The sequence below is a fragment of the Manacus candei genome, unplaced genomic scaffold (genome assembly GCF_025592945.1).
Source record: "Manacus candei isolate 608988 ecotype Guabito, Panama unplaced genomic scaffold, ASM2559294v1 h1tg000034l, whole genome shotgun sequence".
In the NCBI taxonomy this organism is placed as follows: Eukaryota; Metazoa; Chordata; class Aves; order Passeriformes; family Pipridae; genus Manacus; species Manacus candei.
Genome location: NW_026138082.1, coordinates 8,769,121 through 8,784,770, shown reverse-complemented (window position 1 = coordinate 8,784,770; position 15,650 = coordinate 8,769,121). Strand labels below are relative to the sequence as shown.

Sequence of the window (15,650 nt, the reverse complement as noted above, 5' to 3'; positions counted from 1 at the left end):
TTTAACAGGAAACACTAAGATAATCTTGCAAAGTTAGGTCTGCAGGCTATACTTTTCTCCAAAGAAATGAGAGATACGCATTCCCCAAGGCAGAAAAGAAAATCCCGCCTGGGCCTTCAATTTGACTGGAGAATGTGTGGTACTTGGAACTAAAGAAAGAGATGCAAGTCAAGGAGCAAGATGGGTAGTCTACGTGTCAGATAAATAATTTACAACATAAAGACACTGTGTGAGCTTTTAAAGGAAAAATCAAAATAATTGCTTGAATTAGGATGTGTCAGAAATATGTAATTAGTAAGCCTTATGAGTCCATGAAATTATTTTATTGATCATTCTGACTCAAAAGAAATTGAAAAGTAAATGACAATCTAATGCAGGACAACACAAAACACTTACAGGATCTTCTAAGAAAAATAAAATCGTGATAAAATGTGTCACTTCAGTAACTCTCTTCATTAAGCAAAGAGACATTCTCAAACAAAATTGAGCGTATTCTGTTTCCAAGCTTTCAGATGGTAAAGGTCACTACATAAATGAAAGAGAGCCTCTGAATTACTAAAGGGGTTTTATGCTTTGAAACTTCAAAGGCAAGCCTGAAGTCTCCTATGGATAGGAAAATAAAATATCAGTATAAATAACAGACTCTCCCCAAAGCAGGCTTAGTTCTCCACAGTTAGTTGCACAGTAAGTACTCTAAATGGCTGAACTACAACCTAAGAGGAGTCCTGGACAAACAGTGAAGAATGAAAAGTGCATTTTCCAGCAGATATTAACATTGTTTCTAAATCTTCTAATTTTGCCAGTGCTTCAAAGCATTAAAATGCATTACTTTACACTCAGAATAAATCAACTTTATCATTCATCCTTTGTTCTTGGTTGTAAGCATGACATCTGTAAAAAACTAACACTCAGATTACTCTGACAACAATAACAGTTCTTTAACACATATCCTTTAATGCTATATAAATTGCATACCTATTAGTTGATTATATATTGTGGGGCTTTCAAAAGGTGTGCCAGATTGCTTACACCATCTTAAATGAAAGCCCATCACTAATAATTACCTGTACTCTTTACTCAAGCACATTACCTTTTGGTCCAAAGTGAGATATTTCCCACCAGTTAAGTAATGAATTTCTGAACTGTGAAAGAACATTTTAAACAACTCCCAAAACGCTACAGTTACATTTAGAAGGAAAGTAATTTAAATATGAAGAGGCTGCATGGCAATAAATTATTAGGAAACTGACCTTTATAGTTTCCCGTGCTGAAATAACAGTCTGTTCGGCTTTCAGAAAGATGTGACACGAACTTTTCAATTAATTCTGCCAAAACTGCAAAATGTAAAAACCCATTAAAACATCAGAGGTAATGAACAAAATGTGGAACTACATTACTTACAAAAATGACAATATGTGAGCAAGTAAAGCTATTTAAATTCCTGCATATTTATTCATGTTTCTATGGGGCAACAACTCAAAGCACGCATTGTGCTTTCGCATTCCTAACACCATTCCTAACTTAAATTAAATTTTAATAGCTTCACTCAAAATATATTCAGTGTAAACAGAAAGAGAATCCCATATTATCTTTATATCCTCCAAGGATTACTTCAGAATTTGTCACATGGTTTCAATATGAAATGAAAATTAACTATAATTAAACTATAATATTTTACCATATTTGTCTCTGTATGTAGACAGGAAATAAACAAAACCTCAAATAAAACCAACTCACAAACAACAAAAAACTGACACCACCACAAAATTATGCTAACGAAAGTACATGAAGTTTTAAGGGATGTTTACACAAAAACCCAATATAAAACCCCGTCAAGATAAACCATCACAAGATAAAAATTATTCACTTAAAATTATGCAACAGGAGCACTTCCTTTGGGGAATTCTGTATTTAGCGATGACCGTGAAGGTTCTTATTCAGTTCTTGCTATGGAACTTTTGAGTCTGCAGATACTGCATAGATGAGTGAGATGCTGACATCTGTTCACTATGGGAGGAAATCTTATCTCCCACTTTGAGAGGAAGTGAGCCAGGAAGTTAACAAGAACTCTCAATGACAAATCATTATCAAAACTGTTCCTGATACCTCAATTCTGCAAGTCTGAGGCTACGGCAACTGAGCACATGACATCATACAAGTTTAAACAAAGGATACAAGGAGCCTTTACTCATACTGCGTGGAAGGAGGCCTGTAGAAGGTAAGCTTTATTAAGAATTTAAGATAAGAACAATGAACAGCTGCTATCTTGACAAACAGGATTTAAATTTTAGTGATATAACCTTCTTTTCACAATAATGCAAAGCAAGGGAGTGTATTTAGAGTGCAACAAGTGCTGCTACTTATGGTATTTCCTGTTTACAGGCTGCATGTTACCATTTCCTTGGCAGCACCTCAATTTAATAGCAATGAAGTTTCAGCTCCTGTTCCCCTGTTCCTGCACATAACTCCATGCACCCACAGGTGGTTTTGCTGGTCTTAAATAATTCGTAGAATCACAGAACGGCCTGGGTTGGAAGGGACTTTAAAGATCACCTAGTTCCACTACTACTAAGCAAATAACTGTATAAGCAGCTGTAGCAGCACAAGTAAGGTATAACAATCTGTGGTGGAGGTGCAATGGAGAAAACTAGAAAACTCTTGAATTTGCCTCACTGTCAGGAAAACTATCACAGGAGACTGCAGAGCAAGTTCTTTCAGGAATGAGGAGGAGGAGAAAGACAGAACCTCTACCCACAGTTTGATGCTTGTTATGCCAGAAAAACAATAAAAAAAAAAGATATCATAAAGATAATTAACTCTTCTTCCAACCATTTCTAACTAACATACTGACATTTAATCATGATTTTTTTTGTTTTGATTAGTTGTCTAAAACATTTACAGAAATTAATTCAGAGTGAATGACTCCATAAAAAGTTTTTAAAAGCCTGACTTTTGGTAATACTAAAGAAGTTTCACTACAACAGCTAAACATGAATTTACAGTTAGAGTTACCAACCCAACAGTAACAAAATTAATTTTGCATTGCAAAGGACTATTAATCAAAATAAAAAAAAAAATTACACATGTAATCTATATTCCTAAGCAATCTTATAGTGAAAAGAAACTGCTAATTAGATATAACATAGCTATTTTTAATCATGGTTAATAAACCACATAGGGCTAGGAAAAGCAATTTATTTTACAGAAGAGTAACAATTTATTCATTTTGGGAGAATAAACAAGCTCACTAATCTCCACTAATATGCTTAGTGGAATTTGGCCCACAAATAATATACCAAATATTTGTGTAAAATGAGCAAACGTGTCTATTCCTGGAGCTGTAGATAGTAAAAAGCAGAAATTAAATTTAAAATTTTTAACTAGCTATATGTTTACTGTATGACTATTAGTATGGTGATTACTGAAATATGCCATACTATGATAATAAACGGGAACTATGTTAAGACTAAAATACCCCATAATTCAGAAAATTTAAAACCAAGTCAGGACATTGTACATTTCTTCCCTTTTTGTTGGAAGATATCCACAAGCTTGACCTAGTACTTGAATACTTCAGTTTAGCCCTTAAGTTAATAAGAGAAGCGACAGCACAACTGCTAAGCAATTTTTTGAAACTCAAGCACTAAACTGATTTCCAACATTTGAAAGTATTTATCTAAGTGCCTGTCAGGATCTTTGAAAAACTTTTAATCAAGTTTGAGAGAGGAAGACACAAATAAGAATTTATCAAAACACATATGGTTCATACATAAATAGAGCGTTTTCACAAGACACTGTCTCTCCCAAAGGAATGTCCATGTGAAATGACAAGTAGCTATTTTAATTTTTGTCTTCTAATACTAAATCATTTAGCTACCATTTGGACACTATCATGGAAACTGTTTCACTGATTCTTCACATAACTGGAAAAGTAGACAAAAGAAATTTCAGCAGGTTCATTGTACAGTCCAGTCAGTATTGCTGTAAAAGCCCAAATTCTCATGCAGAGTTTATGTGGCCTACCAACTCAGTGAAAATGTTGATTTTCTTAAATTATGGTAGCTTGGCTGTATTAGTGTTGAACTTTTTAGGAGACTGGCAATCACCTAATGCAAATTTAACTCACACACAAAATAAAGAGAATTTTAATGTAGGAATGTATAATCATATACAAAATAAATTAAAGAGTGTTAAATCATTGCACTATGCTCACAAAATATCCAAATTCCTAAAGGATTTTTTTTTCTTTGGTACGAAAGGAAGGTAATTGAAATGGCTTTAAAACTGCATGAGAACACTGATTGAAAAAATTGATGCGATTAAAACTGTTTTAATAGGTAACGACCATGAGAGGTTATCTGATCCCTACTCTGAAAGTTTTAAGTCAAAAAGATCAAAAACTGCAAAAAGCATCAGATTTTTTTGAATCCTCTAATGTAATTAGTGTTACTGGATCATATTCTATGATCATATTCCATGATCTATACTGGATCATATTCTATGTATGATCCAGATGCTTCAAAGGAGTTTAAGGGAAAATGCAAAAAACCCTCTCTTAAGAGTTAACAGTAGTTCTGCTTGACTTGGGTTAGAGGTTAAAAATTCAAGAGTGAAAATCTTGGACCAATGACTTTTTTGAGTAGTGTCAGAAATTTTCAACTCCATCAACCATGCTTCAGTATAATGAATGTATGAAAAACACAGTTAACAATTCCACTTTTAATGGCAAAACCAAGGAGGACTTTCAATTACTGTACATTAAAATGACAAAGGAACAACCTGCATTTTCTTTGAAAAGAAGAAAACAAGATAATAAGAATTCTGTCAGTGATTCCATTAGAGATAAAGGTTGTAAATCTTCTTTATTAATGGAAAAAACAACCTTTCAAATCCTATCCAAATGCCATAATCTTTACACACCTGCATGCACATTCACATGCACTCACATGGCTTACAGGATATTAATTTGGAAATGGCTCCAAACTGGTTTGGGGGACATAAGAAAAAAGTTTTGATCTGCAATTGTTCTTCCTCTGTAACATGAAAGACCCACTGTTCCACCCAAATTCTGACACAAGCTTCCTTGAAAAATCAAGGACATAAAAAGGTAAACAACTCTTTTGTATTATTCTAAAAAATTCTTTTGCAAATACAGTATTTTTAAAGCGGTCATACTGAAAAACAAGAACAGACCAGAGGCAGAGTCAAGATCTCAGTGATCTTCAAGGTAGAAGATTTGGTCCACATTAAAAAGCACCTAATTGAGCTCAGAGAATCTGTGTTCTTCTTACAGAGAAGAACAGGCTCCTCTGAGGATCAATTCAGAATTGAAATCTAATGCAGTTACCCTGATGTGTTTTTTTTTGAAATCACAACATAGAGAATTTTCTCTCATACTTAATAAGGTAAGACTATGGAAGACTAGAATGCAAGAACAAAGTTAGTCAAATCTTCTTTAGCTAGACATAATAAAGACTGAAATTAAATACTTTTCTTAAAAAAAGGAACAGCATCATCGAATGCTTTGGGTTGGAAGGGACTTTTAAAGGTCATCTAGTCCAATGCCTCTGCAATGAGCAGGAACATACTCAACTAGATCAGGTTGCTCACAGACCAATCCAACCTGACCTTGAACATTTCCAGGGATGGGACATCTACCATCATTCGGGACAACCCGATCCAGTGGTTCACTACCCTCATTACAAAAAATGTCTTCCTTCTGCCTAATCTACCTCTAGCCCCTTTTAGTTTAAAACCATTACCCCTTCTCCTATTGCAACAGGTGCTGCTAAAATATTTGTCCCAATCTTTTTAATAAGACCCCTTTCAAGTACTGAAAGGCCACAATAAGCCTTGTCAGGCACTGAGGTCAGGCTGATGGGGATGTAGTTTCCCGGGTCCTCCTTGCAGCCCTTTTTGTGGATTGACGTGACATTTGCCAACTTCCAATCATCTGGGACCTCCCCAGTGAGCCAAGACTGTTGGTAGATGATGGAGAGTGGCCTGGCAAGTTCTTCCACCAGCTCCTTCATCGCCCTATGATGGATCCCCTCTGGTCCCATAGACTTGTGAGGATCCAAGTGGCTCAGCAGGTCACTGTTTCCTCCTGGATTACAGGGGGAGCTATTTGCCTTCCTGTCTCTGTCTACCAGTTCTGGAAGCCAGGAGTCCCTGAGGACAACCTGTCTTACTGTTGAAAACTGAGGCAAAGAAGGTGTTAAGTACCTCAGCCTTTTACTCATCTTTGGTGACTATGTTCCCCCCATGTTCAACAAAGAATGGAGGTTCTCCTTGCCCCTCCTTTTGCTATTGATATATTTGCAGAAGCACTTCTTGTTATCCCTAACAGAAGTGGCTAGATTGAGTTCAAATTGTGCCTTTGTCTAATTTTCTTTCTACATGACCTAACCATATTCCTAAACTCTTCATGAGTAGCCAGCCCTTTTTTCCATAGAATGTAAGCTCTCTTTTCTCCCCTAATTTCCTTTAAATTCCCAGTTCGCCTTTTGGCACATTGGGACAGCCTGCTCCTGTGCGTTCAAGACTTCCTTCTTGAAGCAAGTCCATCCCTCCTGGACCTCTTTGTTTTCAAGGGCTGTTTCCCAAGGTATCCTCTGAACCGGTCTTCTGAATTTGCTGAAATTTGCCCTCCGGAAGTCCAGGGCAGAAGTTTTATTGATGGTCCTCTTTGCATCCCTGAGTATTGAAAACTCTATCATTTCGTGGTCACTGTGCCCCAGATGGCCTCTGACCACCACATCTGCCACCTGCCCATCTCTGTTTGTGAACAGCAGGTCTAGTGGGGCCCCAACCCTGGTAGGCTCATTTAGCAGCTGGAGCAGGAAATTATCCTCCATACACTCTAGGAATCTCCTGGACTGCCTCTTCTCCGCTGTGTTGAGTTCCCAGCAGACATCCAGCCGGTTAAAGTCGCCCACAAGAACAAGGGCTGGTGATTTTGAGACATCTGCCAACTGCTCGTAGAATAAATCATCACCCTCATCATCCTGGCTGGGTGGTCTATAACAGACTCCCACCAGGATGTTGGCCTTCTTGGCCTTCCCCTTGATTTTGATCCACAGGCACTCAGCCTTATTGTTACTGACTTCAAGTTCTACAGAGTCAAGAGACTCTCTAACATACAGAGCCACCCCTCCACCTCTCCTACCTTGCCTTTCCCTTCTGAAGAGCTTGTAGCCATCCACGGCAGCACTCTAGTCATGCGAGTCATCCTACCACATTTCTGTGATGGCGACTGTGTCACAGCTTTCCTGCTGCACGATGGTTTCCACCTCCTCGTTTGTTACCCACACTGTGTGCATTGGTGTACATGCACTTCAGCTGGGCTGCTGGTATCGCTTCTAACTCTGGCTTTCCACCCTTAGGCTCATCTCTGGAGAGCCTGGTTTAAACCCCTTCCCCCTTCAAACTTAGTTTAAAGCCCTCCCGATCAGTCCTGACAACTTATCGGCTAGAGTCCTTTTGCCCTTGCTAGATAGATGAAGCCTGTAATTCTTAAGGAAATGGGAGTCAGCAATTTCTGAAAACACCTAGCTTCTTTTTTGCTGCACAAGTTTATATGGTATTGCAAGTCAATTCTTATGTCTGATCACTGACAATTTATGTCATATGGATGATCAGTGTTTTTGTGTTGGCTGGTTTGTTTTTTTTAACTGATCTGTACCAATGCTCCTGCATGACCACACTGGTCACTAGAAAATAACGTGAAAATTAAGAAAAATGTGAATGAGTGAGTTTTTTGATAGTTAGTATGCCTTAATTATGAATTTTTTTAGTGAAATTGGCTTTTAATATAATTTCCCAACCCATTTTAAGCCATTCACTGATCTCTGAGAAACGCGTGTTTTCTTTCAGGCTCTCTTTTTCATTTTCTCAGCATGTCAATAATAAACTCTTTAGAGATCTAAAACAAAAACTCACATTTGAGTCCTCTTTCTGTGACAAATTTCACTTAAAACACAGAGGGATTATGATCATAAAGACACAAAGAGAGAAAAATAGGACATAAAGCACAAACCCTATTTTCTTGGGAAAATCCCACTGAAGTAGTTTCTAAAATCAATACAAAATTTTTGGCTACTTGTACTGATAATGTAATCCTCAAAGAAATTTTAAAGAACAGTTGCTTACTAGTGGTCTTCTGTTTGCTTCCTTTGTTAAACTTATTGAGTTATACTCACCTGGTCCACTGATACTATCCGATCTGGCTTTCATGACTTTGCAGAACTGTTTTCTATAATTTTCTGTCCACCCGGTTGGCTTCTCTGGACTTTTCAAGAGTGTCAAGAGCTTGTCAAGATCATTATCTAGAAGAAATTAAAAATTAGTGTTATTCTGCAATGATCATAGAACAATAGAATGGTTTGGGTTTAATGGGACCTTAAAGGTCATCTAGTTCCAACCCCATTGCCATGGGTAGTTTTGGTAGACCTCATACTTTTTGAAAAAGAAATGACATAAATATGCCTTATCCTAAGAGAATTTTTAAACTGGAGAAGCAGTCCTAAAGCTGATGACATTCTGCTTTATACAAAACAGAAATATTCATTCTACCTACTGATGGTTTTTTTTGCTTATTTTGGCTGGGGTAGAGTTAATTTTCTTCACAGTGGTTAAGATGGGAGTATGTCTTGGATTTGTGCTGAACACAGCAACGATAATATACAGACATTTTTGTTACTGCTGAGCAGTGCTTAGACAGTCAATGACTCTTCTGCTTTCATACTGCCATGCTGGCAAGGAGGTTGAGGGTGCATTGGAAACTGGGAGGAGACACAGCTGGGACAGCTGGACAAAGGGATATTTCACATGATATGACACCATCAGTATATGAAGTGGGGGGAAAAAAAAGGAAAGGAGTGATGTTGACATGATTATAGTTGATATGGTGGTATTAAGTCAACAGTTGGACTTGATGATCTCTGAGATCTTTTCCAACCTAATTGATTCTGCAATTGCATTTGTCTTCCCAAGTAACTGTTACGTGTTATGGGGCCCTGCTCTCCTGGAGATGGCTAAAGATGTGCCTGCCCGTGGGAATCAGGGAATTAATTTCTTGTTTTGCTTTGCTTGTGTGTGTGGCTTTTGCTTTCCCTATTACAAAATCATAGAATATACTGAGTTGGACCGACAAGGATCATTGAGTCCAACTCCTGGCCCTGCACAGGACACCCCAAGAGTCACACCATATGTCTGAGAGCAGTGTCCGAACACTTCTTGAACTCTGGTAGGCCTGTTGCTGCGACCACTTCCCAGGGGGAGCCTGTTCTAGTGCCCAACCACCCTCTGGGTGAACAACCTCTTTCTAATATCCAAACTAAACCTCCCCTGACACAACTTCAGGCCATTCCCTTGGGTCCTGTTGCTGGTCACCACAGAGAAGAGATCAGTGCCTGACCCCCCTCTTCTCCTCACAAGGAAGTCTCAGTCTCCTCCAGGCTGAACAGACCAAGTGACCTCAGCTGATCCTCTTGAGGCCCTTCACCATCTTCATTGCCCTCCTTTGGACACTAATAGCTTAGTATCTTTCTTATATTGTGATGCCCAAACTGCACACGATATTCAAGGTGAGGTCACCCCAGTGCAGAGCAGAGAGGGACAATCCCCTCCCTCAACTGGCTGGCGATGCTTTGCCTGATGCCCCCCAGGGTTGGCCCTCCTGGCTGCCACGGCACTGCTGATTCATACTCAACTTGCTGTTGACCAGGACCCTCAGGTCCTTTTCTGCGGCACTACTCTCCAGCCCCACATTCCCTAGTGAGATGGCAGCACAGTTTTTAGAACATGAAATGAAGCATAAGACAGCAACACAACAGGTTTCCACAGAAAATTTCTGCTTCTGTACGAAGGTTTCCATCAGATGCTGCTGCTTTGGATATGTATGCCTTCAGGCTGCTAGGACACCTATCAAGTAAATTTGCCAAAAATATATTGGGCTCCTTGTGTTATGAGAATTCTTGCAATGGCTTTGCTGATAATCTCCAGTGTTTCTCAACATTAGTATAAGGACTTAAATTTGGGACAAAACATTAGACTAAAAGTATACTTCTGCTGTTGCGGAAATGTCCCCTTGCAAGTTTTGTGTTAACTTTTAGAGAAACTCAGAAATTTTAATTAAGTTTTCTGAAGAATCTAGGTGTACCAAACATGCTCCAGCCCAGAGCCACAGGTTTTTTGCTGGTCCTGTCAGAGGTTGAAACAATATAATTTAAGCATTCTTTTTAACTTCTGAATGGTTGACTTTTTACCTGAGCATTATTAAAACCCAGTCTTTGGTATAATTGTTATATATGAGGCACAAATATAATGTTTTTCATTACATGTTCAGCTTGATTATTAAAGAAATTTGTGAGACGGTTTATGAAAAAGATTTTAATGAAATATTTATTTTTAATGAAAAGAAAGAATTTAAAAGATTGCTCCTTAGTGTTACTCTTACCTTGCTACTAAAGACACATTACCTCTTTACAATAGGGAGACATGACTTCGAAGTTAAAATTGTCATTGATGCCATGACAAAAGGAAAGTATGTTCTATTCTCTCTTGGCTAGAAGCGATTTTTTTCGCTTCTATGTTCTACTGAGTTGGAGGAAATTACACATACTTTACCAATTTTCTAGAATAAAATCTCACAGTCTCTGGAACTCAATTTCACAAAGAGCTGACGCTCACAGAAGTTTGAAAACAGAACCATAGTGACAAATGCAGAACTACCATGTGTAATCATACAAGACAATATTAAGTTGGCTTTCAACAGTATGATGTCTGTACTTAAAGCCTTAAGAATTCTTTCTTTAAATAAAAAATCTTATGTAACCAAAATGTCTATCTTGGAATTCACACTGAACAACGAACACTAGCAAGCTACCATTAAGTGTGATGACGCTGAGCACTGAAAATTATATGCAAGATAGCAATTAAAATAATGTATACATATGCTTTGGGAAATCAAAGAGGACATAATTTCTTACCATAAGCAACATTTGCTTAAAAATTTTAATATTTTGGGAACGGTTGACTTTTTAAATTGTTTTTCTGAAGCCAGACCAAATTTCAAGTTCAAATGCCAAGTAATTTTATAAAGTAATTTTATGCAAGATAAAACTGATCAAAATCCTACCAAATGGAAACAGTCAATTAGACTGCCTCTAGTTAGGCAGCTTGGTTCCCAGAGTACTTGACACTGCTATGAAATACTTTCTGGTCAACTTGAGGGGAAAAATAAAAAGATAGTATCTGTGAGAAGGTAAATCCACATGCACTTGCTCCAGTTGTACACACTCCCTCTGCTGTGGGACCACGCAGTTCCCATCATTATGAAAGGATTGTAGCCGACACTACTACTAACTAAGGAATGAAGGTTCTTCAGACCTTGCAAGCTCTTCTTTGTTCTTTGTTTCTACATTTTGGGCACTACAGAAATGAATTCTGTCATGAAACGTAACAATTGTTTGAGCCAGTCTATGGCTATTTAAAATATTTGCTGTTACTTTCTTCTTTGTAGCATTTCAGTTTCAAAATACTATTTTCAAACTATCTTATTCTTTAAAAATTACTGGAATATTTTCAATAGAATTCCAATTTTGCATATAATTTATTTTAAGCTCATCTAAGACCCTAATGATTTATAATTAGTAAATTGTATCCCTGTTATTGGAAATTATTATACAATACATAACATTTCAAAATGAGTTTATTATAGTAATTATTATAATTAATAACGATTCCAAATTAATTAACCTGAAATGTCTCTGTTATCCTCAAATAACTAGTCCTCAGTCTCTTTCCAAATAACACGTACTGACGCTTAGAACAGCCTATTTATCAAAATTTAATGTGAAAAAGAATTTAACTCTTACAGTATTGTCAGTAGGATTTCTAGTTCTTTTTCTGCCCTTTGCTGTTACTTCTGTAACAGGTGAATATTGAAGAAAATCTTACAACTGCAAAGCAACACTCCTCTGTACAAGTTAAATAGTTATTTTACTTCCTAATGGATTGCATTAAATCAGTTTGGCAGACAAGGACCAGAAACTACAAGCTAAGATTTAATCAGTTAACTCACCAGAGACAAGGGTGAAACTTTGAATCCTCTGAAGAAAATAAAACTACTAAAAAGTATCCTCTCAAGAAAGCAGGATTTCAAGTTCATGGCATCTCTGCTGCCCCCTCCTGGCTTCTTGGTATGATCCCTAGATTTTTCTTTGCACAGTTTGTGTCTCTAATATTCTTCCTCTCCTATAGGTTTTACAAGTTTAAATCTTTGTGATTGCTGAAATGTGCACATGCTACCATCCAGCAGGGTCAATGAATCCAAAATTGTACTGTTTAAACATGTAACCTTCTACAATGTTCATTTATGCTCCAACAACAGGATAAGGAAACAAAGGTTGCAGGATTAACAGTATTTTCTGAACTTTTGCTAAATACCATGGACCACTGTACTTGCCTTGAGGTTCCTCAAGGCAGGGAAGGTAATATTTAATACAAAAGGATCTTAAGCAACTTGGAAGATAACCAATGCAGATAGGTTATCTGCACTGACAGATGTGTTCTGCCTGTCATTAGAACAGTGAGTGGCAAGCAACCTACTGAAAATAGGAAATCATTTTTATATAACCAGTGGACTTCCTCTCTCTCAGTCAAAGAGGATGCAAGACTTAGGATCCTCAGAGAGAACACAAGAATGTTCAAACTCAAATGACAGAGAAACAAACTTAAGATCCATGCAACCAAGATTCTGTAGTGGTCATGTATTTAATACATCCATTACATTCTGTAACTGGCATTATATTGTGGAAACTTGCTGCTTCTCATTTTCTTCCAGGTAAACCACTAGCTCCCCTAACTTGTCACTAAATGTGGACTACCACTTCTGCCAGCAGGTCATCATAGTACAAAGGAAAGAAAGAAAAAGAAAAAAAAAAAAAGAGAATATCTTGAGAGGTTTTTTGAATGAAAATTGCTTCGAAAAACCTCACGATAGCAAATAAACACCAGCTCACTTTCGCAATTTAGAATGCAACTATAACTTGTCCAACGGTATTATCACAGAGCTGGAACTCAAACAACCGCACAGTCCTGGGCTACCCGTACTACTTGTTACTGAGCGTGGGCTTTCACACTACCACTAGAGGTGTTCTAAACACACAGCAATGCCAAAAAAAAAGAAGTTTTGCTTTTCTTTATTCTCTTTTCTGGTATGTCATTAAATGAGTTCACTAGTTATCCTAAATTAATGACTTTACTTTTTTTTTTTCTGGAAGAAATATCAGAACTGCTGAATGGGGTAGAGGACAGAAGGTGAGGGAACAGCAGAAGGAAAGGAAAAAAAGTCAATAGAAAGAAAAAGTGAGGAAGAAAAGGAGTAAGACCTTCCTCTACTGATGCTAGTGAGCTTTTAAATATACCATGAGTGAAAAGAAACTAATGTAAATTTAATTAATCTGCTGCACTTCTGCTTTCTTCCTCATATGCGGTTATATTTTGCCATCCCATCCCTTGCTTTGTGCTAGCATTGGTTGCTCTGTGTAGTCATATGAAAAAAAAAACCCATCACATTTACCAGTTTATGAAGCTATGAAACTGCACTATAAATAATTTACAGTTACCTACATGTATGAAATCTGAACCACCACACCATAACTGCAAGTTTAAATTGACCTCCTTCCCTGAAAGATGTTGCTTTATAATTCTTCAAATGATTCTTCAGCTAGCTTTTGTGCCTAAAGCAAGTAAGACCTAGGAAAATTCATCAATGTTTTAGAAAACATAAGAAATGCAACAAGCCCTTTCTCATCTGATTATGCATTGCGACAGAAGTGCTTTTCTGTGACAAAGAAACTAAGATCTCTAAATCCATGTGTCTCTTATTCAAAATGTAAATTGAGAGATAATGAATAACCTGACGATATTGTATTTGACTACTACATGAAAACAAATCCATATAAGGATATATAATTTAGGAAGCCCCAGGTACAGTTCTCATAGACCTGTTTACTCACTGCTCTTTTATCTTTCATTAACTTAGTGGACTTAAAAGCAAAAGACAAGAGTCTCATACATGAATATTGAGAGAAATATAAAAAGGAGGACAAGTCAAAAAAGTGCAGGTGATAAAGACGTTTATGTGAAATTACAAGGGATAAAAGGAAAGCTAATAGAGCTGATTCTTTGACAGAGAAAATTTAGAATAAAAATTAAGAAGCAACTGCTAGTTTCAAACAGGTATTAAAAAAACAGTGCTGAGATCAGATTTAAAAACAAAACCCAAAACAACACCCAAAACAAAAACAAACAAACCAAAACAAACAAAAAAACCAAAAAAGCCCCCCAAAAAAACCAACACAGAAACACGGCAGCATGTTCCCATTTAAGTTAGAAGTACAAAGCAAAGAACTCAGAGAACTTGAGATAAATTATCAAAATACTTTAAGAACATTACCAAAGATTTTTGGCAGCAATTCTGGACTGTACGAGTCCAGAAGGAAGTAAGATTAATGTATGGTGGGATACCTAAGTTTAGGGAAATGCCAAGAAGTGAATGCATCAATGCAGAACATTTATGGACACTTCTTCAGCCACACTCATTACCAACTGTCATAACTGCAGAGCTAGAAGTAGAAAAGGAAAACATCGTGTGGGCAAATAGGACAGTGAATATTACAGTTTAATAGAGTTCTAAAGAGTTCAACTTTTAAAAATCTACACTATAGTTAAAATTACAAGTAAAAAAAATAACTTTTTCATAGTTGTTTCCTGAATGATAAAGAACTATCATTCTTTGAAAACCACTTGATAGTTCTTCCTCAAATTATCTTAATGAAATAATAATTGAACAATTAAAACAAAAGAAAAGCAACAGGTGTCTTGCTGCAGTGTAAACAAGTGGAAATGGCATAATTAATTTCCACACGTAAATAATGATTCACATAAATCATTTGAAGCTTCACTATAAATTATCTTAGACAGAAGTGCATCATTAATATACTGCTAACCAATACTTTTCAAGCTCTGAGTACTGGCTGAAAGAATTTGTGCATATTAATACACAACCAAGCAAGTTTATTTTTCTATAAATCCTTCCCTACAGACACATATACCACATGGACAAATACCTAACATCTGCAAAACCAGTGCAGATGGTTGTAAACAGAAAAGCACTACAGATTTTTCCCAAGTACAAATATACTTTTGGGGTGAGTCTACTTACTCAAAGTGTCATCTTGAAATGAAGGAATTACTCCAATACTAATTTTACCAACATAAATTACAATAAATTAATTTTTGATGCAATGAGTCCAAATATCCACTTGCTAGAGTCTCTGAGCACTACAATTGCACAGAGTAATAGCAAGAGTGTTAAAGAAGTGTTCTCTTAGTTTCAGCCTTCAGGCCTTCGTGCTGGGAAACACATGTTCTATCAGAATAATCTGAGTTACCACTGCTCTGCTTTTTCTTACAGCTCATTAGTTCTCCTCCCTTTCCACCCCAAACTGAACACCCAAAAAGGTGCCAATGTTACACGTTTACCACTGTCATAGAATCACAGAATCAACTAGATTGGAAAAAACCTCTTAGATTGAGTCTAACCTTTGACCTAGCATCCTCCTGTCAACCAGACCATGGTA

The 15,650-nt window shown here is 37.0% G+C and overlaps 1 protein-coding gene across 9 annotated transcripts in view; it reads right to left on the bottom strand.

Annotated features, from left to right (window-relative positions):
• The window catches only part of TBC1D32 (TBC1 domain family member 32), an 80,022-nt gene that overhangs the window by 15,854 nt on the left and 48,518 nt on the right, over positions 1-15,650 (bottom strand). For all 9 annotated transcript variants that reach the window (XM_051792106.1, XM_051792109.1, XM_051792105.1 and 6 more), the window contains 2 exons: positions 8,202-8,327; positions 1,251-1,334 (listed from right to left, as the gene is read on the bottom strand). In XM_051792106.1, coding sequence (XP_051648066.1) covers positions 1,251-1,334; positions 8,202-8,327 — 210 coding nt within the window. The remainder of the gene's footprint in view (positions 1-1,250; positions 1,335-8,201; positions 8,328-15,650) is intronic.